General features: G+C 50.9%; 8 protein-coding genes across 8 annotated transcripts; 4 read left to right on the top strand and 4 right to left on the bottom strand.

Moving 5' to 3' along the window:
* Positions 1–126: 126 nt before the first annotated feature.
* Positions 127–1,563, bottom strand: TRUGW13939_09548 (uncharacterized protein; the record flags this gene model as incomplete). The annotated part of the gene is made up of 4 exons (XM_035492670.1): positions 127–860; positions 918–1,051; positions 1,113–1,461; positions 1,515–1,563. The coding sequence occupies 4 exons, from the start codon at positions 1,561–1,563 to the stop codon at positions 127–129; spliced, it is 1,266 nt and encodes a 421-aa protein (XP_035348563.1).
* Positions 1,564–1,978: 415 nt separating this feature from the next.
* TRUGW13939_09547 (uncharacterized protein) lies at positions 1,979–3,305 on the bottom strand (the record flags this gene model as incomplete). Its single annotated transcript, XM_035492669.1, has 6 exons — positions 1,979–2,233; positions 2,286–2,345; positions 2,405–2,768; positions 2,826–2,852; positions 2,909–3,050; positions 3,107–3,305. The coding sequence occupies 6 exons, from the start codon at positions 3,303–3,305 to the stop codon at positions 1,979–1,981; spliced, it is 1,047 nt and encodes a 348-aa protein (XP_035348562.1).
* A 717-nt stretch (positions 3,306–4,022) lies between these two features.
* TRUGW13939_09546 (uncharacterized protein) lies at positions 4,023–6,081 on the top strand (the record flags this gene model as incomplete). The annotated part of the gene is made up of 12 exons (XM_035492668.1): positions 4,023–4,094; positions 4,146–4,175; positions 4,229–4,265; positions 4,328–4,429; positions 4,483–4,761; positions 4,814–4,878; positions 4,933–5,135; positions 5,195–5,337; positions 5,398–5,550; positions 5,600–5,713; positions 5,766–5,830; positions 5,890–6,081. 12 exons carry the CDS (start codon positions 4,023–4,025, stop codon positions 6,079–6,081), a joined length of 1,455 nt encoding a protein of 484 aa, XP_035348561.1.
* A 390-nt stretch (positions 6,082–6,471) lies between these two features.
* Positions 6,472–7,568, bottom strand: TRUGW13939_09545 (uncharacterized protein; the record flags this gene model as incomplete). Its single annotated transcript, XM_035492667.1, has 4 exons — positions 6,472–6,657; positions 6,709–7,254; positions 7,308–7,340; positions 7,389–7,568. 4 exons carry the CDS (start codon positions 7,566–7,568, stop codon positions 6,472–6,474), a joined length of 945 nt encoding a protein of 314 aa, XP_035348560.1.
* Positions 7,569–8,690: 1,122 nt separating this feature from the next.
* Positions 8,691–10,596, top strand: TRUGW13939_09544 (uncharacterized protein; the record flags this gene model as incomplete). Its single annotated transcript, XM_035492666.1, has 4 exons — positions 8,691–8,693; positions 8,774–8,781; positions 8,834–9,201; positions 9,269–10,596. The coding sequence occupies 4 exons, from the start codon at positions 8,691–8,693 to the stop codon at positions 10,594–10,596; spliced, it is 1,707 nt and encodes a 568-aa protein (XP_035348559.1).
* Positions 10,597–12,844: 2,248 nt separating this feature from the next.
* On the top strand, positions 12,845–17,252 carry TRUGW13939_09543 (uncharacterized protein; the record flags this gene model as incomplete). The annotated part of the gene is made up of 3 exons (XM_035492665.1): positions 12,845–13,090; positions 13,140–13,237; positions 13,298–17,252. 3 exons carry the CDS (start codon positions 12,845–12,847, stop codon positions 17,250–17,252), a joined length of 4,299 nt encoding a protein of 1,432 aa, XP_035348558.1.
* A 977-nt stretch (positions 17,253–18,229) lies between these two features.
* TRUGW13939_09542 (uncharacterized protein) lies at positions 18,230–19,904 on the top strand (the record flags this gene model as incomplete). The annotated part of the gene is made up of 3 exons (XM_035492664.1): positions 18,230–18,330; positions 18,388–18,948; positions 19,013–19,904. 3 exons carry the CDS (start codon positions 18,230–18,232, stop codon positions 19,902–19,904), a joined length of 1,554 nt encoding a protein of 517 aa, XP_035348557.1.
* A 235-nt stretch (positions 19,905–20,139) lies between these two features.
* TRUGW13939_09541 (uncharacterized protein) lies at positions 20,140–25,099 on the bottom strand (the record flags this gene model as incomplete). The annotated part of the gene is made up of 3 exons (XM_035492663.1): positions 20,140–22,353; positions 23,487–24,895; positions 24,952–25,099. The coding sequence occupies 3 exons, from the start codon at positions 25,097–25,099 to the stop codon at positions 20,140–20,142; spliced, it is 3,771 nt and encodes a 1,256-aa protein (XP_035348556.1).
* Positions 25,100–27,270: the final 2,171 nt, after the last annotated feature.

Raw genomic sequence — 27,270 nt, 5'->3', positions numbered from 1 at the left:
GATTTCTCTAATTATTGGCTTCTACGAGTAAATTTAGTCTTGATTACTCAAGACATAATGCTACAAGACCGAGGAGACTGGGTTCTGTATAATAATTCAAGGTGTCTAAAGCTACCACTAAGACGGTCACATTATGACCCTTCCGAGGACGAGTTTGCTTAGGAAGTCAGGATTCCCGACCACTCTTTGTAAAACGTCATGATAGTTCTGTCCCGGCGTCACTACTCCCATGATGGCTGAGTGTGTACTCTCAGCGTCTGCTGCTACCGGGACTGTACGCCCACAGATAGCAAGGAACCCTAGGAGCGCAAACAGGATAGCCTCTTTTGCGCTCGGGTCTAACTCGCTGGGTGCAGCATCGAGATTCGAGACCCGACTCTTTGGTAGGCGAGATTGAATATGCTTCTTGATATTGGGGTTGTAAGCCCCGCCTCCACATATATAGATCTCGTCAATGATTCCATCGCCCTCAAGGAGAGGAACAACGAACTGCTCGTAGGCACGGACGATCGACTCGGCCGTGATGCGAGTGATAGTGGCAATAATTGCCTCTGGGGACTTTCCTGCGCTTTTCATTTTTGTTACTATCGAACGAGCGACATCGTCGGAGAATAGCTCCCGTCCTGTAGTCTTTGGTGGCTTTTGTTGAAAGTACGGCTCGTTGGTCAGGTAGTCATCAACAACGGCGCCATCAATGTCAGCCTCGCCTTTTGCACCAAGAGCACCATTGTGATCGTAATGTTGTTCCCCATTCGTGAGGATGCGCATTGCAGCGTCGATGAAGACATTCCCTGGGCCCGTGTCAAAAGCCAGGTACGTCGACTGGATGTTGCTGGTTGCGGGAAGAATAGTTGCATTGCCTGTGCGCATGCGTGTTAATAAAGGTATCCACGGATGGGTTGACCTATCTCGCATACCTATCCCTCCAATGTTCTGGCTAATTCGTGTCACTTGTGGGTGGGAAAGCAGTGCGTGTTCGAAGAACCCAGCTAAGGGGGCTCCTTGACGACCAGCGGCCAACTCAGCAACTCGAAAGCCACTGACGACCGTTCTAATCCATCAGTCAGTATTCTGAGGCGAGCCATGGAGATTATTTTCCGAACTTGACGTACTTGCCAGTCTTCTGGGCAATCACAGCAGGCTCTGCCATCTGTAGCGTAGATCGCTGCTCGCCTAAAGGTTGGTGCCACAAGGTTTGGCCATGGCTAGCAATAACATCGACATTTTCGAGGTCAATACCAGAATTCTCAACAGCCCGAGCAAACTCCCGGCCAAGTGCAAAGTTGAGATCACAGACTTCGGCCATGGAGGTGGCAGCGTCCTCCTGGTTAGGACGACAGAGACGGAGTACTGTCGCACGGAGACTGGGATCAACCGCAATCTCGGTATACGAAAGCAGCTCTATCTTCACATCACCGGACGCCGGCACCGATGAGATTCGGCAGAGGGCAACATCGATGCCTAAGCATAGCGTTAGTGAGGGAGTAGTAGATTGTAGGGGTGGCGTTGCTCACCGTCGATGCTTGTCCCACAATTCAGGCCGATGACATTGAGGGTGACCATAACTGGATTAATTCTGATGTTGGATAAGACCTCAGGTGTTCAGATGCCATAACGGTGGGCTTTGTACCTGGAAATATTAATCCATCCGAGTTGAATTCGGTACTTATCATCGTTTCGGAGCGATAGTTAATTGGAGAGACATAACTAGCCCCACATATTATCGACCTGAAAATTACCTACCAAAAAGGGAAGTTGGTGGGGATTATAGTTCTGTGGTCATATTCTTGTATTTTTGTGGCGAAATCTATCTAATCTGCCCTACAGGCGGCTTTTCCGCTTCTGCTACGGAGCAAGAATATGTGACAATGCTTCTCTTTAGCAGGTGGATTTTGGTGAGATATACCATCATAAAACAAGATCTAACAATTACAAAGTAGAGTCTCTATTACATTGAATAACATGCCATCTTGAATGATTATTCGGAACGGACTTGTAGTGCCCGCTTCAAAGACCCCGACGAGGCTTCAAGAATGGATCGGCCTTCGTCGCAAGAGCACCCCAGTGTCGCTACCAAAATGCTAAGTTTGACCAGGCCATCGCATTTAGCCAAGACCTCGTCGAGCACTTCTTCTCGCCCAACATCTAGCGTTGCGGTCGAGGGCACCACCATCCGCACCACGCGACGAGCTCTATCCCGTAGCTTCTCGTTTGTCATTTTCAAGTCGACCATCTATTGTTGTTAACATGCGGCCTCATGCCTAACACAGCTGGGAAAGACTGACCAGGTTCCCAAAAGTTTTCCCCATGCGGATCTGCGATCCAGTCGATATCATGTTCAAAATCTGATACTCGCGCTGTTTAGCCAGCTGTTCCACCGGGTCAGAATGTACGTATTTCTCACCATCTTGGTTGCAGTTCCTGCTTTTAGCCTTGTGCTTCCAGTTACGACCTCTGGGCCGGTCACGCATTCAATAAGGATGTCACAGAGTCCCCTGAGTGCGCTAGGTTGTACGCACGCCAGACCGACCGTAGCAGCCCCGACAGAGCGGGCGTGCTTTAGAGCCCCTAGAACGTAAGGAGTCCTTCCAGACGAGGCAATTCCTATGAGAACATCCGTCTCCCTGAGTGGTGGAGACAATTGCATGAGATCTGTAGCGCCCATAGCTTCTGAATCTTCAGCACCCTCTACAGCATTGCGAATAGCATAATCTCCGCCAGCAATCATGCCAATGAACTGCCCAGGAGGTGCTGAGAATGTGGGAGGACTATGAATAATACTAGTCAATGGCAAAAATCTTGCAGAACGAACAGTGTGGCCTCACATTTCAGAAGCATCAAGGACACCGAGCCTACACGGGAACTTAGCCTTTGAACTTGCGTGTCGGGGATAGAATAAGCAGCCAACCTTCCACTCGTCCCTGCTCCAGAGTACACCACTCGCCCGCCAGCTAAAAGACGCGGGACAATGGTATCTATTGCAGAGGCCACTTGCGGTAAGCAAGCCTGCACAGCACTGGCGACAGTTGCATCCTCATTGTTAATTATTTCTGTGAAAATTCTTAGAGAGAGAGAGTATTAAACGTATTCACGATTGAGCACTTACGACAGAGCTCCAAAGATGATACCGTGTCGATATTGGTTGTCTTGGAATTGCTCTGTTCTGTCTGGAGGCTGGCAAGATCCAAGTCAATATCGGGACGAATGTCTAGCGGTGAAACGGTGCTGTGATTCTGCTGTTTTTTGTGTTGGCTATCGTAAAGTCGATCCGGAGCATCGTCCTCAGTTACAGATAGCAAATGCATGGTGAAGTTGAGTCTTCACCACTTGCAACAGTTCTGAAAGAGGTGTTGCGGATGATTATAGATGGACCGGTTAGACTCATAACACACACACGTGCTTAACTACATTGAATAGGGCTAGTTAATCTCTAAGCTAAGCCTAGTCCTTGTCAGAACTTGGACCGCGCTGCCTAACCATAACGTCTATCGGGTTATCCGCCCTGACCCGCGAGGGGACGGAATGGTCGGCGTTGTAGACCACTAAAATATAATTTACACTAATCCCATCCAATACCAACAAACCAATTATAAATTAAAATAAACCTTGGTTGTCGGAAAGATATTGACTCATTAGCGTCTTGGCTTTTATATGTATTGGTTGAATATCCTATGCTTCTCCGTAAATATCCACTTAGCGCGTGTATTAGCTTAAACAATACTAATCTAACCACTAAAAGCCTAATAACCAGGTATTAGCAACGGGGATATGCTGTAGAGAGAAATCTATCGGTTTCACGGCCGAGACCGCTAGAGATATGACCCCATATCTTCTCGCCTCGCGGAATCCCCGCTCCAGGAATCTTATCAGACTGATGGCACTACATATGCCACAGATAAAGGATAAATAGGTAGCAATACTTACTATTTGAGCAGCCTATCCTGCTGTCACCCACTCCAAGACTGAGTCCACCACCCATTAACCCTCATTGTTGAGACCTCCAGTGTACTAGAGTTACCATCATGGGCGCTAAACTACACAACCTCCGCATTGCCGTATGGGGAGAGGCACCTGAAACAGTGGAGGAGCAAAAGGTTAGTAGTCTGGGGAAGTCTGGAGCTGGATTGTAACTGACCGTCCTGTAGCTTCTGCGGAAAATTGACTTCTTCATTCTCGTAAGCAATACTATTCCTTCCAACGACCATACAAGTATTGACCTCACGGGTAGACCTATTGCTGCCTGGCCTTTTTCTTCAACTATCTAGGTACGTCCATACTCTCAAGTGGCCTATGGGTTTCGAGCCTAGATGCACTGACGATTCTGTAGATCGTGCTGTTCTTGCAAATGCCTACGTTTCTGGCATGAAGGAAGACATCAACATCTCTGGCACCCAGTACAACCTTCTAGTCACCATCCTCTCTGTGGGCTGTAAGTTTCTCCACGTCCTCAAAAGGGAAAGCAATTTGCTGAGAAAAAAACAGACATTGTTGGACAAGTCCCGCACGGTCTTGTCATCCAGAAGGTCGCCCCACGCATCTGGTTCCCCTTGATGACGGTGGTCTGGTCGTGTTTGACTATGGTTTGCGCTGCCTGCAACGGGTTCTCATCGCTGGCAGCGGTCCGCTTCTTCCAGGGGGTCGTTGAGGCGTCGACTTACAGCGGCACGCAGTACATCATCGGCAGTTGGTACAAGGGCCCAGAAGTGGGAAAGCGAATTGGACTTTTCCAAGCTTCTGGGATGGCAGGGACCATGTTTGCGGGTTAGCCGCCGTTTTTTTAGTGTACCGAAAACCAAACTGACGTTCGCTGCAGGCCTCATGATGACGGCGATTTGGAATACTATGGATGGAGTCTCGGGCCTGGCTGGTTGGAGATGGGTTCGTGCTAAATGTGCTCACATGGTGCCATGGGCTAACTTTCTACCCCAATAGTCGTTCATCATTGACGGAATCATCACTATTCCAGTAGCTATTTTTGGTTTCGTTTTCTTTCCCGACCTGCCCGAGTCTACCGAGGCCTTTTACCTGAAGCCTCATGAGCGTCAGCTTGCGCTGAGCCGTCTACCACCTAAGAACCCCGAGGGTCACAATATCGGGCTGAGCCTCATTAAAAGAGTTCTGTTCACCCCCAACTTGTAAGGCCCACTGCCTCCCACAATTTTTCTTCAGAACCTGTATTCACCTGAACTCGCAGCTGGATCTTCAATATTTTCTGGATGCTAGGGGGAGCCCTGGAGGCCTTCTCCTCTCAAACCTGTATGGTTCTTTGGATGAAAGCATCCAAGTTGTTCACTGTGGACCAGAATAATACTTACCCTCTTGGCATCACCGCGATCGGTTTGTCTTCTCTCCATCATGCTATTTTTTGTGGTCCAAGACTGACTGACATGTTATCAGGCATTGCCCTGACTCTGTTGACTTCTGTTGCCATTGATGCCACCAAGGTTCATGCCCCATATGGCATATTAGCCTGTGCTATCCAAATCATATCTTGCGTGATCTTACTGTGCTGGAACTCAGCGAGTACTGGCGCGATCATGGCTGCCTTCTGTAAGCAACCCCCCCTCCCCCCATTGGAAAACTGTGCTGACTTTGACAGACTTGGCGGGAACTGCATACTTGATCCAGCCTGTCGTATTTACTTGGGCCAACAAGGTACTGGCCAGAGATGGCGATGACGCTGCCCGGGCAATAACTCTTTATTCCATGAATGGTATGTCAACGTGTATTCAGCTTCGTTTAATATACTCATGTGGTTTTAAAAGGTGCTTCCTCCGTGCTCTACGCCTTCTGGGGGATCGCTCTCTACCCTGCAACGGACGCGGCTACCGTGAGTGTCTTTTCTTTTCCGTCCTCAATCCATTACTCGCGGACTAACTAGGACCACAGGGATTTAAAAAGGGCACGATTGCTATGATTGTAGTCGCTGTTCTCCTCGCTCTTTGGATATTAGTGGTGTGGTGGCAGGATAAAAGGACATATGATTTGCATGTTATTCAAAGCGAATCGGATGCCAAATCTAGCGCCTTGGAAGCCGATGAGAAAGATCCATCGGCGGAAACGTATGGAGATACTAAATAAGATCATCTCCGCCCACGTAACAAGGCGCTGTACGAAGGTTGGGTATTTTCAGAGAACTCAAGCAGCTAGCTGTCATATGTACACATTCAATATATCCTAGGAAACTAATTTTAACATTATTTACTTCAAAGTACTAAAATCGCAGTAAATTATTTATATACGGAGTGGAGTATATGATATATTTGAATATCTCACCACGGATGAAAGTGGTATAATTAGATAGAATACAAGTTGCTAAATTTATTAACTGAAAACTCTCATTATTTCAAATGTTATCCGTAGGTTTGATTGAGCAGAATTGGGGACAACGATACTAGTTTTTTCTATATTCTCCTTGTATATATTACAAATCTATATATGAACATGTGATAGCCACCAACAATAAGGCCGTCATCCCACAAACGTGATATTATTATTGCGGATTCGCGACCCCATGTTGTCCAATGCAGGCTCCGGGGCTGCTGATTTGGCGAGAGCATGACACGCATGTTTCTCCCCGAGCGCTTTCCGGAGTCGTTTAGAAATTGCTTGTTCGAAGCCTTCCTCGAGGGCGACTTGCTCAATAGATTTGAAATACTGTTCCCATGTCAACGACGACCATACCATCTATGTTAATTAGCATCTTACCTTGACGGTCTTGACCTGCAGCTCAAGCGTAGCATCTTCATCGGCAACAATCATCGAGTGCCTGTGTAATTGGAGACTAGAAAGAGTCCACATATGGCTCACGCCGCCTTCAATGCACCTTTGCAATGCAACAGCCTTGCGCGCACCCAACGCAATTGTGACCACCTCTCGTGCATCTAGGACCGTCTGTACGCCAACAGTTAGCGCCATCCGAGGCACCTGGTTTATATCGTTGCTGAAAAAGCGCGAGTTGGCACGTATGGTGTCGTATGCTAAAGTCTTTACGCGCGTTCTGCTGACTAAACTGGATCCAGGCTCATTAAATGCAATATGGCCGTCTTCGCCGACTCCGGTCAAGAACAGATCAATGCCTCCCGCTGCCTGTATCGCGGCTTCATACTGGAGGCACTCGTCTTCAAGGTTCGAGGCATTGCCATTGAGTATATGAACGTTTTCCGGTCGAATATTGATGTGAGAGAAAAAGTGACGCCACATGAAGGAGTGATAGCTTTCCGGATGGTCTCGTGGGATACCGACATATTCGTCCTCCATTGAATTTAGTATGAACATCATGGCACACGGAAAGCTTCAGCACGCACCATATTGAAAGTTATCACGTTTTCGAAAGAGACCTGTATACATTACTAATTAAGAATCATTGTCATATCTAGCGGCCTTACCTCGCCATTTTGGTAGCTGTTGGTCAGGATTTTGTAGACCTCAATCGGAGTACTGCCCGTTGGGAGACCCAACACAAATTGCCGCGACTGACTGGGCTCGAACTCCTTGAGGCGCTTAAGAATATATTTGGCGACGTAATGTGCTGCCGAAATAGCATCGTCACGCACAATGAGTCTCATGGCGGGCGAAGGTAGATCGGTAACAGAGACAACAAAGAGTGATATATATATATAGATATATAGATATAAAATTTACCTTTTTTTGTCCGATTTTTCTCCCGCCACCCTTAAGATGAACCGAACATCCGAATCCAATAGAGAAGCCCCTAGCTTTACACGTTACAGCGTTGGCTCCGAAAGAGCAGCTTTCCGGCACATCACTCGGATTAACAGGCCGGGGAGCGTCATCCGTTGGAAGTACGCATCCGATAAAGGCTTGCAGTTGCCCGTTGTTCAAACACAAACATACTCGATAGCTATCATGTGCCGTGGTGACAGGACATTCCTCGAGCTAGGGCTTAGTCTCCCCCGTGATTCTGTGCGGGTTATCCGCCCATAGTATATCTGAACGGCCACAATCAGCGGAAAAGCCGCGGTAGTCCACATGCTTAGTCTGAAGGACGATATACTAGCAGTAAACTTTATTATAATGAATGGTGGAGTACGGAGTATTACAATGACTTATACGGGTTTTCCGGCGTAAATTAAAATAATCCTCCTCGCTTGCGCTGCGCGAGCGCCCGTTTCTTAACCACGCGAACCTGGGCCCTGTACGGAGTGCAATATCCATTCCACGTGGAATCTAATTGGTAGTGGTAGTAGGTGCAGCTCCACGTTGAGCTAGTGCTCGTAGTCGATATATGCGCCTGATGTATACGCTTACAGCCATACTTTGCATCCATGTGGAGGGCAAATATGCGCGCTCGCATAGTAAGGTCTAGCTCTTTGCGTGGAAGCATTTTTGATTATAAACATCTACAACGTAGAATACATACAAATTACTATGTAACACGCTTTTTTGACAAAAAACCGAGCGGTGTAATTGTATGATAAAATAAACAATATACGGCGCTCGGAAGAACAATACCCCGGCGAAGCATGAAGCCTGCGGCTAGTTTTGTATCTACATACGAGACTACTACTACACCTGCATTAATTAGTCACTTGGTGGGCCAGTTGAAGTGCATGGCCTATGCAAAGTCGGACCTAATTATCCAATCGGAGGGAACGCTACTTTTCCATTCGGCCATGCGCGAAAACGATGCGTCGGACATTTATCAGAACCCCGCAAGCGTGTGAAACATGGTGAGTCTCTACACCATGGATTCTCCAACCCCCTAATGCTTTCCTCGATGCGAGCTTGGACTAATCTCTATCTCACGAAGCCGGCGCCGTAAGATAAAGTGCGATGGGGTCCGGCCACGATGCCGGCGCTGTGCAACCAGAAACGCCTCATGTGTTTGGTCCCGGCCGGATCCCGGTTACAATCCTGATGTCGCATCTGAAGCTCCAGTATCGTCAGCAGCTGTCAGTTCATTAGAGCAGGCCAAAAAGGGAATCCATACTTGCCTTGACATTTTCTTCGAGCGCCATTTCGCGAATGACTTTTGCTCATTCGACCACTGGCCAGATTTTGAACAAAAATGTCAAAAAGATGCATTCCTGTCTTCGGCCGTTGTTGCGCTCTGCGGTCGATATCTAAAGCCACAGGATGCGCAATCTTGCTTTGGACTAGACTCTGGCCGCCAGGTATCCAAGGCGTACTTGCATAGAGCCCGAGCTTTAGCTAAGGAGTCGTCAGATGACCCAACTGGTAAGTACGGCCTTCTCGCAGTGTCTCGCCCGCTTGGTTGACCACATGCCAGTTTCCCATATTCAAGGCAATCTTGTCCTGGCCATGGCTGAGCTCTTGCACGGTTCTGGATCTCGTCACTGGCTATTTGCTGGCATGGCAATCCGTATGGCCGAGGCAATGCGACTCAACAAAGACTTTCACCAGAAACATAGCCTAAAGGTTCAAGAAGTCCGTAGGCGGACATTTTGGGCATGCCTCATGTTTGATAGGGTGTTGGCATACTTCCTTGCCAAGCATCGCACCATCGATATAGAGAACATCGGCATACCGCTGCCAGGAACGGACATGTCTCTAGCCTATCAGGAAGAGACGAAAGGAGTCACGTTGAGTGACATTGCCACGCGACAGCGCCCATCAGAGCTGGGACTGGGTTCGTATCTGATAAAAACGGTTTGTCTGTGGAGTGATCTTGCCGACTTCGCTACGTATTCTCGTCGACGGCTAGATAGATTCCCGCCTACCGACCCACACAGCATGTTCTCCATCAGGCACGAAGCACTATGTACCTGGGTTGACTCGCTTCACCCGAGCCTTCGCTGGAACTCTGAGAACTATCATACCCAACGTCAGCTTGGCAAGGGAAGTTCTTTCGTCGCTATGCACCTCTTACTTCTCAGTGGCTCTTGTGCCGCTCATCAGTGTTATCTACCTCATTTCACCTTGTTCACCAAGCCCGATGACCTAGTGGATGCGGCTGGCTGGTCATACCTGCACAGGGAACCGTTGCTGATAGATACATGTGTATCCAATGCCATCAAGTTCGGCGAAGTGCTCACTTATCTTGTTGAAGGTGGCAGCACCGGCAACGAACTGAGCTTGCAGGCTGTCTGGGTCGCCCCCTCCGTTCTGATAGTAGCAAATGTATTTCTGTGGCTCCAATACACCCAAGACAATGTCTACTCCGACGACTCTCTCCGACAAAAGTCCCAGAGTTATTTTCAAACTATCCATACGTTGGTATCGTCCTGGACGCCGCACTGGAAGGCAGCTGAACGATGGAAGTTGTCGCTCAACGCCATGCAAGATCTCTATAAGGCGGCCTACGTCGGAGACATCAATGAAACCATCCTCAGCCCAGCTGCCACGATCTCAATGCATTCGGATGACGAGTCTGCACCTGATTTTTGTCCTCAACCAGGTGATGGATATCCGGCACTCATCTCTTTACCCAATCTGCCGGCCTCTGTTAAGTTTGTTACTAGTGATACCTCGGCCAGATTTATCGATATGCAGTCGATTTGGCTACAGCTATCCGGTGGTTGGCCGTATGGGGCTACAGGAGCAGCGTACTTGATGGAGCACGCACATGTAGATATGGCTTTGTTGAACGACTCGGCGCCTGCTGAGTTGTAGTTGATCGTGACTGTTCAGCTTCGAAGCCTATGATTTTGGCCAAGTCATGGGAACCGCCAAGATTATCTTTGGTAAAATGACCAATAGCGACAATTATATCTGACTGAAGGGAAGAAAATCCATCACCTCTGGTTATGAGCAGATGAGCCAGCTGTGGGGGTTCGAGGAGAAGGCGAACGACATTGTTGATAGAAAAGTAGATATCCATCCTATTCTTGATATGGGAATTGTGACGCTGGAGCTTGAGGATGCAACTCCCTGCTGTGATGATGACTTTAGCTTTCATGTCAAGAAGGCTTGATGTTGTTGATGAGATGGGTAGAAAATAGTCCTTCATCATTTCCACAGGACGTGGTGGTCGAGAAATGTGGTTTCATTTTTTAGGACTTTTTTTTATAAAAAGAAAGGGAGAATCTCTCCTTTGTTGTCCTGTCGATAGAGTAAAAAGGCTTGGAGCTTCTAGTCATATGCACCTTGTATTGCTATGACGACCTCCTCGGATTGTACGTTTCCAAGCTCATCTAATCGTCCAGAAGACCTTGAAGTACGTTAAACTTCATGGTTTGACAACGCCAAACTTTAGTATTGAGCTTGGAATTTAGCCCATGTAAGTATGCGCTGTCATTAGCGACCCCCCGGACAACCGCTAAGGCAGCGGCCCGAACCATGATGCTAACCTTGATTTTTGCCAATCCTCAGCAAGCCACCAACACCCCTTATATCTTGTTTATTTGATCATCTCACGCTGGCTGATAGATGATGCTGTTTCCGCAGTGACGTGACTTCGGTCAAGGAACGAGACAATCGGCGAAGAATGCAGCTGAGAGTGGAGTAACCCTGGATGTTACTTTATAAGCGGACGACTTGTCACATACATACACATATACATGGCCATGTTCTTACGCCTTGGAACCAAGGACAATCCAATCAATATGCCTTCAACATAATTTTTCTTTTTTCTTTTCAAATATGTATACACACGATGCTATCATCAAGATTATCAATTACACTGGCGAATCTATTTTTCTAGCCAGACCGTTGTTACGAGTGTATATATCCTTGCCATCACCATTTTGAGGTTCATTCGGATACTGACTGCAATTACCCCCAACAGTGGCCAATTTCCACCAGCCAGGCAACAAAGACGTGGAGATTCCCGCCGACCAAATCGACAATACCGAAATTTCTCCCAACGCTTCTATCTTTATACGAATATCTTGTCTTCCAGACATCATCAAGAGCTATGCAACCTAATATTTTGGCAAGTTCTGTTTCTCGGAAAGTAATTTGAGTAAATCCTTTCATCTCTCTGATAGCGACTGTCCTGTCGAGGCCTGTAGACATAGAATCATTCACTGCATATGACAATTGATCAGATGTGGTTGTCTGAGGATCTCTAGTTTTCACCGCCTGCCCTATCTGACTCAGCCCGTTGGAATGTGGCAGAAAAAGAGCGCTAAACTAGAACTGTGGGAGATGCTGAGGTAAGCAGCCGAATTAGGCTGTTGGCGCATTCCTGGCCCAATCAGGAATAGCGTGCTGGAAGCCGCCTGGGCGCCGTTGCCCTCATACTCGCTGCCGTGGCTGCCTGAGAGACAAGGCAGCAATCCAGATCCGACAACCTCACGAGCCTGGCTCCTTTCTGTCTTGTCTCTCTGGATCATGCCACACATCCCTATTCACCCACGAGAACACTTACTCTCTCTTATACGCTCTCTCACCATTGACTATCCGACCGCAACATTATCATTATTGTTATTCTAGCAAGTCCGGCCAGATCGTGCAATCCGCTGGGGCCCGCTAGCCGCAAATTACGACCTTGCATGATTGGCGGCTCCCAGCTAGCCTGCAACTTGCAAGCGCTTGCTCGCTGCAAATCTTGGTGAATTACGCTTCTGACCACTAGCAACCCCCTCCTCTCTCTCTCTCTTTCTTTTCTCCTCTAGGCTCTCACCAGTCTAAAGCGCTCATCCCGAATTGCCATTGTCGCTGAACTCTCTTGCCCTTGATTTCCCGAAAGATACAACACCGAACCGACCGGAAACGCCAAAATCCTTGCTTATCGCGCGCTCTCGGAACTGTCTTATCCGCCAAGCCCTTAATTAACCCAGGCTCGTTTTATCGTACAACCCCCCGACCGCTGGGGAATCACCGTTAATAGCCGTCGAGCAAGCGGTCTTACAGGTCCGGCGGCAGCTACGTTTTGATACTGGCAGAACAAGAAGAAAAAGGAGGAATCATAATAATAATGGCAGACCAAGCGCCGGCCTTGGATCAGTTGCGCCCTGGCCCGGCCGAAACCAGCACCAATTCCATCACGCCGCCAAACAGCGCTGACGGGAAGAAGCATACTCTAGACGGCCTACCTTCTGAGCTGTCAGATCTCGAGCTGGATAATCATAATAAGGCTGCGCCTTCGGTGGAGGCGGTGGAGGAAGAGGACATCGAGCCCGATCATTACTACGATGGCGGACAAGTCCCTGTTTTTAAGCCAGTGAGTCTTTTCTTTCAGAAAAAGGAAGAGGCAGAATTGACGGTTGCAGACAATGGACCAGTTTCGCGACTTTCAGACGTTTGTCCGCAAGATTGACAAGTACGGAATGAAGTCCGGGATTGTCAAGATTGTGCCGCCGCAAGAATGGTATGCACCGTTCCCCTGGTTTCGCTACCCCCATGGTTCAAATAGTCTAACTACGTATAGGAGAGATTCACTCTCGTCACTTGACGACGCCGTCAAATCGATCCGCGTCAAGAACCCCATCATGCAGGAATTCCACGGTGCCCACGGTACCTACACACAAGCGAACATTGAAAAGCAAAGGTCATACAATCTGCCGCAGTGGAAAGCTCTATGCGAAGATGGCAGTCATCAGCCCCCCGCGCGGCGAGGAGAACGCCGGCGCAATTTGGAAAAGACTGTCCGCCCAGCGACATCAAAGCCTGCAGTCGCTCGCGCCGGTTCGCAGAGGCGCGGACCCGGGCGTCCTCCTAAAAAGTCCAAGGAACCCAAGGTCAAGGAAGAATCGCCGGCCGATGATCATTCTGAGAAATCCAGACTAGAAGGGCCTCCCACACCAGTGTCTCCAGAATCTAACCCGGTCGAAGCAAAGACCGAGGACCTCAGTGATGGAGAAGCGCTTCCGGCGGCCAAGCCAAAAGGAAGACAGCCCAAGTCGGTTTCATCGCGGAGAAAACACAACCGCGGCGAAATGCTGGACCAGGTTGACGAAGAAGCTTTCAAAGACTTTGACTACCGCATCCACGACCACGATCAATACACGCCGGAGCGGTGCGAGGAAATGGAGACGGCGTATTGGAAGTCACTCATGTTCAACAACCCGATGTATGGTGCCGACATGCCCGGGTCACTATTTGACGAATCCATCAATACGTGGAACGTGGCCAAGCTTCCGAATTTGCTTGATGTCCTGGGACAGAAGGTCCCGGGAGTCAACACAGCATATTTATACTTGGGGATGTGGAAAGCTACGTTTGCGTGGCATTTGGAAGACGTCGACCTATACAGCATTAATTATATCCACTTTGGTGCTCCAAAGCAGTGGTACAGCATCTCTCAGGAAGACGCGCCGCGCTTTGAAGCGGCCATGAAGAGTATCTGGCCGAGTGATGCCAAGAACTGCGACCAATTCCTCCGGCACAAGACCTACCTGATCTCTCCCAGCATTTTGAAGTCACGATTCAACATCACGGTGAACAAAGTGGTGCACTACGAAGGAGAATTCATGATCACCTACCCGTACGGATATCATTCCGGATACAACTTGGGGTACAACTGCGCCGAGTCGGTCAACTTTGCAACCGAGCAGTGGCTGGACTACGGCCGGGTTGCCAAGAAATGCCACTGTGAAGCCGACAGCGTCTGGATCAACGTGGCCGAGATAGAGCGCAAGCTGCGAGGCGAGCCCACGCCGGAAGTCTACTATTACGATGAAATGATGGACAGTGAATTGGATGAGGTGGACGGCGCGTCGGACCTGCTGACACCTCCGCGCAGCGTACCCGAGAAATCCAGCCGGGGCCGGAAGCAGAAGCGCAAGCTGGATGGCGAGGAATCGCAGTCCAAGCGAGTCCGAGTCCGGGGAGACGCGATGATACGCAGGATGCCGTGTGTACTGTGTCCGAACGACATGGACTACGAGGACCTGCTGCCCACGGAGGACGGCAAGGCACACGCGCACCGGCGCTGTGCCACGTATATCGAAGAGACGACGATCCTGCGCGACGAGTCTGGGCGCGAAGTGGTCTGCGACATTGATCGCATCCCCAAGGCGCGCCTGGGGCTGAAGTGTCTGTTCTGCCGCGAGGTGCGCGGGGCGTGCTTCCAGTGCAACTTTGGCAAATGCACGCGGGCATACCACCCAACGTGCGCGCTGCTGGCCGGCGTGCAGGTCGAGTTCGGCTCGGTGGCCGTCATAGCAGACGACGGGCAGCAGTACTCGGTGCCCAGCGTCGACCTCAAGTGCAAGTTCCACCGACAGCGACGGCACGGCGGGCCGGGCGAGCTGCTGGACGACGACAACCGCAAGGTGGTGCAGATGGCGCGGCGGCTGTCGATGGGCGACCTGCTGCAGTTCCAGGTCGACAAGGAGATCAACGGGGCGATCGTGCTGGAGAACCGGACGGACGAGCGCGCGCTGAAGCTGAAGGTGCTGCCGCGCGGCGACCTCATCGAGCTGCCGTACCGCTGGATCCTGGTGGTGCGCAAGACCAACTTCGGCGCGCTGCCGGCGGGGATGAAGCCATTGCCAGCGCACCTGGCACGCACGGCGGCGTCGCAGAGCGAGATGACGCGGATGCTGCCGCAGCCGGGCACGCCGTTTGGCGATGGCAACGGGCCCTGGCAATGGGCCGAGTATGCGAGCGCAGCGCTGCCTCTCGAAGCCATTCGCAACGTGCGCGTCGACCTGGGGCGCGAGCTGTGGCACTACCTGGGCGCGCGGTCGACCGAGTGTAGGGCTCAGTTCACGCACAGCCCTAGCGTTGCGGCCCACAACCCGCGCGCGAATTTCCTGGAGCGGGCGCGGGCCTTGTGGCCTGAGGCACCCGCGGGCCGGCTGCTGCCTGGATCCTCAGGCCGCCCAGGCACCAACAACAAGCCCGGCTGGTCCCCCCACCACCTCGCTGCCCCTCCAAACAACTCGCTGCGTCCCCCTTCTTCTTCGCCTTTGCAGCGACGCCCGACAGACTCTGCAATGACTCCTGCCTACCGACACCTGCCGCCCTCCAGTCTCGCCAGTGTCTCCAATGCCTCCAATAACTACGCCGCCCAGTCGCTCCAGCTTCACCAGTCTCATCCCTTCTTGCCGCCCAATGTCGTGCGCCCGAACCCCTATGCCGCCCTCAGCCACAACCACAACAACCACAACCACAACCATCCCCATCACCACCACAACAACAGCGCGTCGTCCATCATCACCAAGCCCCAGTCCGACCCCCCGTCATCCAACACCTTTGCCAGCGTCCGCGAGTTGATCGCCCGCCGCCGCCTGGCCCAGATCACCGACCACGCCAATGTCTTTGCCGGCTACAAGATCGTCAGCCCCGAGCTGGTCGTCGAGACGCTGCTCGGGCCCATGGGCTCCGTGCCACCACCCAATGGCTTGGAAAAACTCGAGCTGGCCATGGCCCAGCAGCGCGTGCAGCCGCCCAAGGCGCTGGACGGCACGCTGCTCGCCCCGCAGCCGCTCAACATGCGCTCCGAGGAGGTTACACGTCTGCTGCAGATGCTGCGGTTCTCCGTTGTCAGCCACCGCGACCGCCTCGATGTCATCCCGAAGCGCGAGCCCGAGTACGTCAAGCACGAGCCGTTTGACCGTCCCAACTACACTGCCGGCCGCGTCGCCGGCCGCTACCCGTACCTCGAGCAGCAGCAGGCTGAGACGCCCACCGTGTACCGCTCGCCGTACGAGTCCCCCTTTGGCCTGGCCGAGTGGACCAAGAAGGAATACAATCTCACCGAGGAGGAACCCGCGTCCAAGCCGTCGCTGGCCAACGACTTTTTCGCCTCGCTGTCAGCCGCCGACCAAGAAAAAGTCGTCAAGGCCTGTGGCAGCTGGGTGCAGGAACGCATTGTCGACCGGGCGCCTAGCCATAGCCGACAGCAGAGCTCCAGTTCGAATTTCCGGCTATCGGCGGCCCTCGCCCAGCAGAATAATAACAATAACAATAACCCCAACCCCACCATCGATATAACCACCGTAGACGACATGCCCATGACGGAGCTGGACCGACTGGACCGATTTGATTTCCCGCTGCACGCCGACTCGCCGGCGTCGAGTTTCAGCCGACCGCACCTGGTCGGCTTCCCTTCACCTCTGCATCACGACTTTACCAACCACGGCGACCACGACTCTTCCATTGTTCCACGACACCTCTCGGACCATCATGATCTTTTTGGTGACCAGCAAGCCAACACGCGGTTCTGGCAGCATGGGCCGTGGGCACCGGCGGGCGACGGCACGACGCCGATTGAAGAACACCGGCCGTTCTTTGGACCGCACGAACGACTCAAACATGACTACGCCTCGTCCGAACTCTCTCTTGGCCGCGGGGGCCCTGGGTCCCTCCATTCTGTCGATATGGCTGGCTTCGGCATGGACACCACTGATGATTTCTGCGGGGGGCTTAGTCCATAGCCTTGCTTTTTTGTGACTGTATCCAAATGATGACTGCATGATCTGGGCGTTTCGTTTCGTTTCGTTTCTTCTTTTTTTTTCTTTTTCTTACATCCCCTTTCGCCATCGATTCCTTTTGACTCTGTCTTCCTCTTCCTCTTCCTCTTCCCTTCCCTTCATCTTCCTCTTCCATCTTCATCTCCCATCTTCATCTTCACCTCCATCCATTCACCTGTCTATATTTCCGACGTGATTGATGATCCTGATGACCCTGTTGCTTTGAGCCCTGCCAATTGAACAAGTTTGTCGCTGGCTGTCCATTGACGGCATTGTTAGATAGATACGAGACCGCGGCTGGGTGGTGTTGGGAAAAGTTCCTCATCGCGCCCTGACCATTTTACCTTCGACCACACTACCAGATATTCTGCCTGACAGATATCACCACACCATCCAAGCCCGACGGTCGGCGCGGCCTACTTTCGCCCGCCATGTTTTACCATTACTGTGCTACTTGACCACGTATATTAGAACCAAACAAAACAAACAAACAATGTCAAACATTGAATTTCGTTCAACTGTTGTATCTAGATAATAATACATTAATAATATTGTTCATATTACTAGAACTTTAGAAGGTTGCATTCTTATCAGCCCCACCGGCTTGGCGTCGGCCGCAGTTCTGATTGACGCGCTGCGCCGTGTGGTTCACGTCCTTCTCGGCCTTTGCTTCCTTGCACTTACTCGGTCCGGCGTAGTCAGAGCCAACAGTGAAGTTAATTGTCAACTCTGGTTTGGCTAGGTTTGGGTGAGGTTCTGGAACTAGTCTCAATGCGGGGTTCTGGCTCGCGACCACGAGATAAGGATGTTGCTTCTCCGGACTTGCGTTAGGACTGTCTCAGTGACTACCATGATAGTGTCCCTTTTCTTCCCTGCTTCTCCTTCCTGACCTTTTTTTCTGGTTGTATTCTTTCTCCTGTTAATGCTCTGATCCGTTCAGAATGACGATCGAGATGACGTCCTCGGCCGACGCTGCTCTCGAGCGCATGGGCTACAAGAGCGAGCTGCCACGGCACCTGGGCATGCTGAGCGTGCTGGGCCTGTACGTCTCCTTTTTTTTTCTGCTCTTGTTTTTACGTCGTACTTACCAATAGAGCAGGTCGTTTGCCATCATGGCCGCCCCCTTTGGCCTCAGCACCACCCTATACATCACGCTACAAGACGGCCAGTCCGTGACCGTGATCTGGGGCTGGGTGTTTGTCACGCTGATTTCCATCGCCATCGCCGCCTCGCTCGCCGAGATCTGCGCCGTGTATCCAACTGCCGGCGGCGTGTACTACTGGAGCGCCATGCTCTCGACGCGCGAGTGGGCGCCGCTCATGTCGTTTATCGACGGCTGGCTGACGCTCGTGGGCAACTGGACGGTCACACTGAGCATCAACTTTTCCGGCGCGCAACTGATTCTGAGTGCGATTTCGCTGTGGAATGAGGATTTTGTGGCGAATGAGTGGCAGACCATTCTCATGTTTTGGGCAGTGATTGGCGTGTGTGCGCTGGTGAATATCTTTGCGTCAAAGTGGCTGGATTGGATTAATAAGTTGTGTATTGCCTGGACGGCGGCCAGTGTGGTTATTATCTTGGTGACGCTGTTGACCATGGCGGACCACCGGCGCTCGGGCGAGTTTGTTTTTGCGCATTATGATGCGTCGGCCAGTGGGTGGTGAGTTATCCTTCTGTATTATTATTTGGGCGAGCTGATTGCTGAATTTTTTTTTTCTGGACAGGCCCTCTGGCTGGGCCTTTTTCGTCGGCCTGCTGCAAGCAGCATATACGCTGACCGGCTACGGCATGGTCGCCGCCATGTGCGAAGAAGTGCAAAATCCTCATCTCGAAGTGCCACGCGCCATTGTCCTCTCCGTCGTCGCCGCCGGTATTACAGGGCTCGTCTACCTGATCCCCGTGCTCTTCACTTTACCGCCTGTGGACGTGTTACTCGCCGTCGCCAACGGCCAACCCATCGGCCTCGCCTTCAAAACCGTCACTGGCTCCGCCGCCGGCGGCTTCGGCCTGCTGTTTTTGATCTTGGGGATTATGATGTTTGCCGCAATCGGCTCGCTGACAGCTGCAAGCCGGTGTACCTATGCCTTTGCGCGCGACGGCGCGATCCCCGGGTTTCGCATTTGGTCCAAAGTCAACAAGACCCTGGACGTGCCCGTCAACGCTGTGATTCTGTCCACGCTAGTGGATTGTCTCTTAGGTCTGATTTATTTCGGATCTAGCGCTGCATTCAACTCGTTTACGGGCGTGGCGACCATCTGTTTGTCGACTTCGTACGGCGTGCCCATTTTGATTTCTGTGATTCGCGGCCGTCGCGCTGTGAAGAACTCTCCCTTTTCGTTGGGAAGGTTTGGGTATGCGATTAATGTTACGACTGTCTGCTGGGTGGCCTTTTCTGTAGCCCTGTTTTGTATGCCTGTGGCACTGCCTGTTACGGCAGGTGGAATGAATTATGCGAGTGTGGTTTTTGCAGGGTTTGCAGCCATTAGTGTGTTGTGGTATTTTGCGTATGCGCGAAAGAAGTTCACGGGCCCGCCGGTGATGGTGGATGATGATGATGTTGTTGTTGGCGGTGTTGTGGATGTTGGAGGAGGGGTGGAGAAGGGGAGGCTTGTGTAATAGTATACTTTTATGGCATAATAAATATTAAGAATCAGCAAACATCAATTGATCTAATGCATTGTTCGTAGTACTCATTAGACTGTATGTAACCATAACAAGTCAAGAAAAAAAAAAAAAACATGGCTATAACTAACTCCACGTGCTGTGTCTGTCATCACATGCTGTTCATCATATCAAAGCTAAAACTTAAGAGAGAAAAAAAAAAAGACCATTTCATAATTCTTCCAGTCGATCAGAAAATATCCTCTGGCCATGCAAACTCGCGCGACGGAATCCGTTTTGAGTCTTTGCCTGTTTTGATACCGCCCTTATTTGCTTCTTTGCTGTTGGCATTAGCAGATTGCAAGAGCTCCTTGGGGACTGGAGGGACTGGAGGGATGTTTTCAGCGCCTTCGTACATCCATTCTCCGGTTGTTGTAGCAGCAGTAGCAGTAGCAGAAACAGAGGCAGGAGAGCGAGATGCATTATTATTTCCGTCTTGTTGCTGCTGCAACTGCTGCAGCGGCCTGTACCCTTCACCATCACCAGCGTCGTGATTCGGTGTAGTGCTGGTCTGACGTAGATTCCGCGAGGACTGCTTCGCTTTCAATCTCTGACTAGCCTTGGTCGTCAGACTGGAAGCGCGCTTGTCACGGTTTGATTTGAGTTTGTTTGGGGTTTTGTCCTTGCTTTCAGACTTGGTTTTGGTCTTGGACTTTTTGGGTGTTGTAATTGTTGTTGTTGTGGTGGTGGTGGTGGTGATATTATTGCTACTGGGTTTTCCGCAGTCGGCATCAAAGTCTTCCATTTCCATTTCCACGTCTTGGTCAGTAAGTTCTGCGGCAGGCACGAGTTCAGTATTGCCAATGTTGGGTTTGCGTTTGCGCGAGAGACTGTCGACAGGAGGCCATTTGGCTTTTTGCTGTGCTGGGGCCACCGACTCTGCCTCGCAAAGTAGCATGCCCTGCTCCTCAAGCACTCTCTCTGAAGGAACTGTCGGAAGCGTCTGCCTGTGTTTGACAATATCCACGCAGTCGTCCACACAATCGTCCACACAGATAGTCGGCACTACAACTTGTTGTTGTTGCTGCTGCTGCTGCTGCTGTTGTTCCAGGACAGAAAACTCGCGCAACTCGCGTCGTGCCCGCAGCAGTTTGTCTTCGAGATTGCTCACCCTCTTCAACAGTTTTGCCTGCCGATTCAACTCTTTGCGCGATTGGCGACGCTCAATCCGATGTTGCTCTGTGCCATCATGCTCCTCCGACACCTGTAGATTAACCGGTGACGAAACGTCGCGAACAACACGCATCGCCGCCGGAATACTCAGTGTTGATGTACGTTTGCGCAGCTCAGAAAAGGATTTTAGTTTGGACACGCTTTTGAGTGGTTCTGCGATAAGCGTGTCGTCTTGTGAGATGCGACTGCTTTTTTCGCCGCCGCTAGGTACCAATTTGTAGTCCATTTTGTCTTGGATTGCTTTCCATGTTTGGTCGGCAATGTTGGCATCGACTTTGTGGTTTCCTGCAGCAGCAGCAGCAGAAGAAGAAGAAGAAGTACCCTTGAAGCCAGACTTTTTGAGCTCGGCGTAGGCCTTTTCGGCGCGTACTTGGCGCTGCTTCATTACATCTTTTTGCGATTTTCCTGCATTTGTGTTACTGCTAGCATTGTTGTTGCTGCTGTTGTTGCTACCATTCCAAGCGCCAAACGGGTGAAACGCGGATGCAATGGCTTTCCCAAAACGGAAAATACCCGACGATCTCTTTTCGACATGTTTTTTGTTGTTGTTGTTGCTGTCGTCTTCGATTTGTGCTGTTTGTGGCAGCAGCTCGTCTTGAAAGAAAATACTCGGCGGTTTCTGGCTGATGCGGTCGTTCATACTACCCTCGATGAACCGTGACTGGCGTACTTCTGTACTTGTTTTTCCTACTGGTGGTGGGACATGCTTTGCGGCTGCCCGCTCAATGCGCATTCCGTTCTCGTCGTATGCAATTTCGTTTTGCAAGGGCCAGTTATTCGAGCGTCCGCGTTTGGCAGAGTGGACGGAGCGCGTTTCGAGTTTTTCTTCATCGTCTGCAAGAGCAACTGGCGTGACAGCTACCATTTTGCTTGTTGAAAGAGGATCGCTTAGATCGGCAATGCCAGCGTCAGACTCATTCGCATCGTCGAACCGGCCAGACGTGTCTGACGACGACAAATACGCTGCGTCGGAGGAGGACAGCTCGATGAGCGAGAGTTTGCGTTTGTTGTTGCTGTTGCTGTTTTTGTTGTTGTTGTGTCGGTCGACGCTCATGCCTGTTGTTTCTTCTTCGTCTAAACTCGTGCGAATTCTGGAAATGTCGTCTTCGTCAAAGTTGTCCTGGTAAATTTCCGTGTCCGTGTTTGGGTCTGAGTAAAGAAGCGATCGCTGCAGCAGCGGATCTGTTTGTAGTGAATCAAACTCGACTTCGACGTCGATGTAGTACGATTTCTAGTAAAAAACAAAAATGTTAGCAATGGGTTTACTAGGTGAATAGTAGTAGCAAGTATCACTTCTTTCATCATGGCAACAAGCACAGCGACAGCATCAACACCAACATGAACCGTAGACAATCAGAAAGAAAGCAAACGTAAAAGTACGTACCACCGGAGATGAATCTCAATAAATATTCCGCATTGCAAATACCAAATACCAAAAATCAAAAATCAAAACAAAAAAACGTGGCTTTGCATCCAGGGATGGCATGAGATAAGATTAGAGAGAGAAGAAAAGAGGGAAGGTGTTTGTTTACGGCATACTGGAAGCGGATAAGACTAATTCTTTGGGGCCGCCTCGCCGGTTCCCCGCAACAACCACGGACTACTACTACTTACTCCGTACCTAGTCTTGACAACGGACAGTCTAGTGACTAGAAAGAGACAGACTACAGATCAATAGTGCACACACAGGTAGTCAGACATTACTATACTTATCACCAGTACAGCGACACGATGTACATACTACATCCCCTCATACCACCAAGAATTCATTGATCAATACCCTACATTCACTACGCTACATCACTACTACATCACTATATCACCATTCAATCACAATAAAAATGTCTTCCTATATACCAAAGCAAATTCCCTACCTATAATTTAAACATGTAACAAAACCAAATGCAAAGTCAAAGCTAGGTAAACACAGAAGGTGAAGTGTAATCCAAAGAAACAAAACCATTAGACAATTATCCTCCTGGGATACCTGCCGTCACTCTTCTAGAATGCATGACAATCCCATTCCTTGAACCAAGAAGAAAAAAAGAAAGTAAGATAGAAAATCGCGACGGCAGACATGGACAAGAATGTCATAAAAAAAGAAAGAAGCGAGAGAGTATAGTATGGTAGTAGGAAATGCTCGGCGAGCAGCAAGTGGTATACAGCAAACGCTGATCAGAATCCAAGGGATAAAATGTACATGAAGACGTTCGGTAACAACCCCAGGTAGGAAAAAAAATTTATAGCATTCCGGCCAACAATCAACGAACGCCAATACTAGACCTTAACACCTCGTATAGATTCTCCGTGGAGAAATAAATGTATATCGTAGGCAGTTGCCATTTTTTAAACTTCAAGGCGTACCTTGGTAGTCATAGTTCCGTTCGCACGTCGATATTCCATTGACGAGCCCTCCCAGCGTGGGGCAGCTTCCAAGGTATCGCGTTTCCCTGCATAGACAGCATGTTCATTTTCAGAGCGGATGCTCTTGTGTGCAAGATGTTCGCCACGGCCAAAAGAATCGTCGTGCGACCGTTTCGACAAAGACGTCTCGATCGGGTAGAATGGCGGTTTCCGTTGAGCACTCTCATGCATAGCAGGAGACGAAAACTGACCCAGCGAGCTGATCGGCGGCAGCATAAGCGACGGCGTGCGAGGACGAGCCGTTGGCTGCGACGGCTGATATGTTATTCGGTCGGCCATGTGGTCTCCAAAAGCAGGAGGATCCACTGGTTTCGGGTTCAAGATCGGAGGCAGATGAGAGCGAGAGGGATATGGCTGGGAAATCGTCTCTCGTTCGGACGTGTTGGATGAATGCCGTGAGTGTGGCGGCGTAGAATGAGCAAACACAGGCGTAGGAGGACCACCTGGAGTAGCGGGCAGTTGAGGTGTCTGGTAAGACGGAGCGGACCCAAAAGACAGGTAGCCAGGAGCATTTGCAGATGGAGCAGGAGGAGGCGGAGGGCCAACAGGATGCTGGAAGGTCGAATGAGGCGGTGGTGGTGGTGGGAGAGCCTGGGAAGCGTGAAAGTCTGGGATGGAATCGCGTCGCTGTGGTTGGGCTGCATAAGGGTACGCGGTTTCGACCGTGCTGTTGCTCGTCGAGCGCGGACGTTCAATCGGACTAGGGGTGGTGTATCGTGGAGACCGGGTGTAACGGTCGTCTTCAAACTCCCCATAGTCCTTGCCACTCTTTTCGCCACGGCGTCTCATGCGCACATCACGTCGAATACGCACACGGCAGCCCTGTTCGGCGACAACGCGGCTGAGCGCGGTACTGGTAGCAAGACCGGGAAACTTCTTCGCACTGTAAACCTGGAAAGGGGTCGACTTGACCTCGAGTCTAAAGTTCAGGAAGGTCTTGGGAGCAGTAGGTTTGCTCGATGGGGCGAGGCTCTCGCGCGACGGCATGGGCGTGTCCTTATCCAGATCCTTTCCATCCTTGACTTCTTCGTACAGGTTGAAGTTGAGGCGATAGAATCCTTCATGGCGAACAGACAGATCCGGGAAGATGAAGTAGCCAGCCTGGGAAGGGCGATCCAGATAGGCAATGCCGGCGACAGGGACACCGGTCAGGACGGGGCAGGTAGGAGGCTGGCCGTCGACGCGGCCATGGGCGATGGGACGGGCATTGTCGAGAGTTGCGAACAAAAAGAAGTTGGCGTTGTAAGCGAAAGTAATGTCGATCTGGTTCATGTCATTTTCCGGGTCGGCTTCGAAAACGCGTAGCTCCACGACCGGTGGAGGATCGACGGGACGACGGTCGGCGGAGGCTGTCAACATTATTAGCAACGTCCAATATTATCTAGTCCGGACAAGATGAATTTACACTTTGCTCCGGCACCGCAAGCACGAGCTCGCTCGGGTTGTTGGATGACCTTCAAGTTGTAGGTGATCTTCTTGCCCTCGCGACTGATGCGGCTGACCGAGTGTTCGGTCTCGTTGACGGGCGTCATGAGCCCTCTGGACGCAGCCATGGTTGTGTTGTGTGTTAAGATGAATGTAGAAAAGGGAAGAAACTGAGACGACGATGTTAGTCGGACGACGGTGGTCAGATGAAATCGTAAGACGTACAGTTCGGACGCGAGTAGTGTGTAGTTTATTGATGCATCAAAAAGTCGTCATACGAAGTCAGTCGGTGAAGAAAGTGAAGAAAGTTGGTGATTCTTCAGGGCGTGAAGAATACAATAGGCGTTGTCGGACGAGTCGACGGACTCGGGGCCAGGACAGGAGGACAAAGAAAAGGCGTGGCACCGGCGCTTTTTCTTCTTCTTTTTGTCTCGTCCTGCTAGCAGGGACGATGGTTCGAGATGGTGTGGACAAGAGGACCAGCAAGGACAGCAGAAAGGAGAAGAGAAGAAGAAGATCGAGGGAGCTGCCAAGGACCGACGAGGACTAACAGCAGCACAGACGTTGGACCTTGGGACGGGGCAGGAGCAGCAGAGCAGGAAGGCGCGGGTGGTTATTGGGAAGGCGAACGGGCGGGTGAGTGGGTGACGGCGTGACGGTTGATGGGTGGGTGGGGCTCCTGCCGGCATGGCTCGGCCCACTTGCTGCGTCCTTGGAACTGGGTCTGGCTGGATCCGGCCTAGCGCGGGCCGGGGCCTGAGGAATTGGCTTCGATCCCTCGCGGTTGGAGACTATTCCTGTTCTGGCCTTGGCGTCAGCTGTTACTTTTGCCATGGACACTATTATTATTAATTATTATTCTTGTTTTTCTTTTTTTTTTTAATATTATTATTTAGATTGGTTCTGTAAACTGGATTTGCTGATAATAATGTACTAATAATATCATGCAGTAACATAACTCCCGACTAGTTACTACGGACACTCACGACTCAGTCGAGTGACTCCCTAGTCACTTAGTACGAGTAAGACTGGTAGCCATTGTGGCGGGTCGACACGGCCCAATCAGGCCCCGTGCCGCCGCCAGAGGCTACTTCCAAACACGGCTAGCGCCCTTGGCCCGCGCACACTCCGCTGGTCGAGCGTTGCAGGGAAAAATTCTCCTCTGGGCTGGGAGCACCCAGCACCCAGGCGTCTGGATCTCTTCACTACAACTACGTACTACGAAGTACTAAGTACTAACTCGGACAGACGAACCAAGGTTAGCATGGACTCGACTATGGAGAACTACCTACGTGTACAGGCTCCAGCTTGCCTAACCAGGCAGTTGCTGGACTGCTGACAGCCTGGCTCCTCCCACACCCAGATTGCTGGAAAGCAGGCTGTGAGACAGTGGACAGTGGACACTCGCACAAACCCAAAGACTGCCGTACTCAACTCTTACCGAGGCGAGTGACGACAAGTGCAACGCCATCGCGCTGGTGCAACCCTGCTCTGCCGGAGAATTATTCTTCTAGCTAGCAGGGAGCCCATCGGCCCAGGGTTTATGACAGGTCAGCCTGGGTCCGTCTCCCAAAGTCAAAAAAATACCCAAAAATTGGGATCTGTCAGCTTGTTACCGACGGCGCGTTCTTTGGTCTCCCGTGGCGCCGCGACTTAAGTGCTAGTCACTGCCTATTTTGGTTTAGGAGGATCCGTTCTTTGGGCCCGGTCTCCGCGAACTTAGATTTAGCGCTCACTAGCGCCCCAGCCTCAGATCGCACCCGCGTGTTTTGCGTGTTTTATTGGCTAGAGGTTCGGCCCCGCCCCGCATTGATCACGTTATCGGATTAGTTTTTGGGCAAGACTGGACAAGACTGGACAAGACAGCGGGAGCTTGCCATTGGTGCTGTAACCTTTGCTGTCTCCATGAAACAGATCAGGCCTCCACGTCCATGACATCGGCGATCTCACCAGGGTAAAATCTACTCCGTCTCCGTGTAGACTATACAGTTGATTAATGTTCTTTCCTGGATAACATGATAATTTTGCTCTGCACCTCGGTTGTTATATTAAACGGTTTTTATATTGCACTACATAGCTGTAGACAAGTACCGAATTTGTGTGTGTGTGTGTGTGTGTGTGTAACAGTCGCTCAATTTGGCAAGGACATGTTCCAACACGGCAAGTTCCCAACAGAAACCCTGTAAACTTAATTTATCCATCATCGCTTACGATGATCCTCTTGCCCCAAATCTTTGTACGTACGGAGTACGGAGTACGTAGTATCTTGATGAACCGAGTAATTCCCATTTATGAGTTT

The sequence above is a fragment of the Talaromyces rugulosus genome, chromosome V, assembly GCF_013368755.1.
Source record: "Talaromyces rugulosus chromosome V, complete sequence".
NCBI lineage: Eukaryota > Fungi > Ascomycota > Eurotiomycetes > Eurotiales > Trichocomaceae > Talaromyces > Talaromyces rugulosus.
Note: the sequence above shows the minus strand (reverse complement) of the source record. Positions and strands in the feature narration are given on the sequence as shown.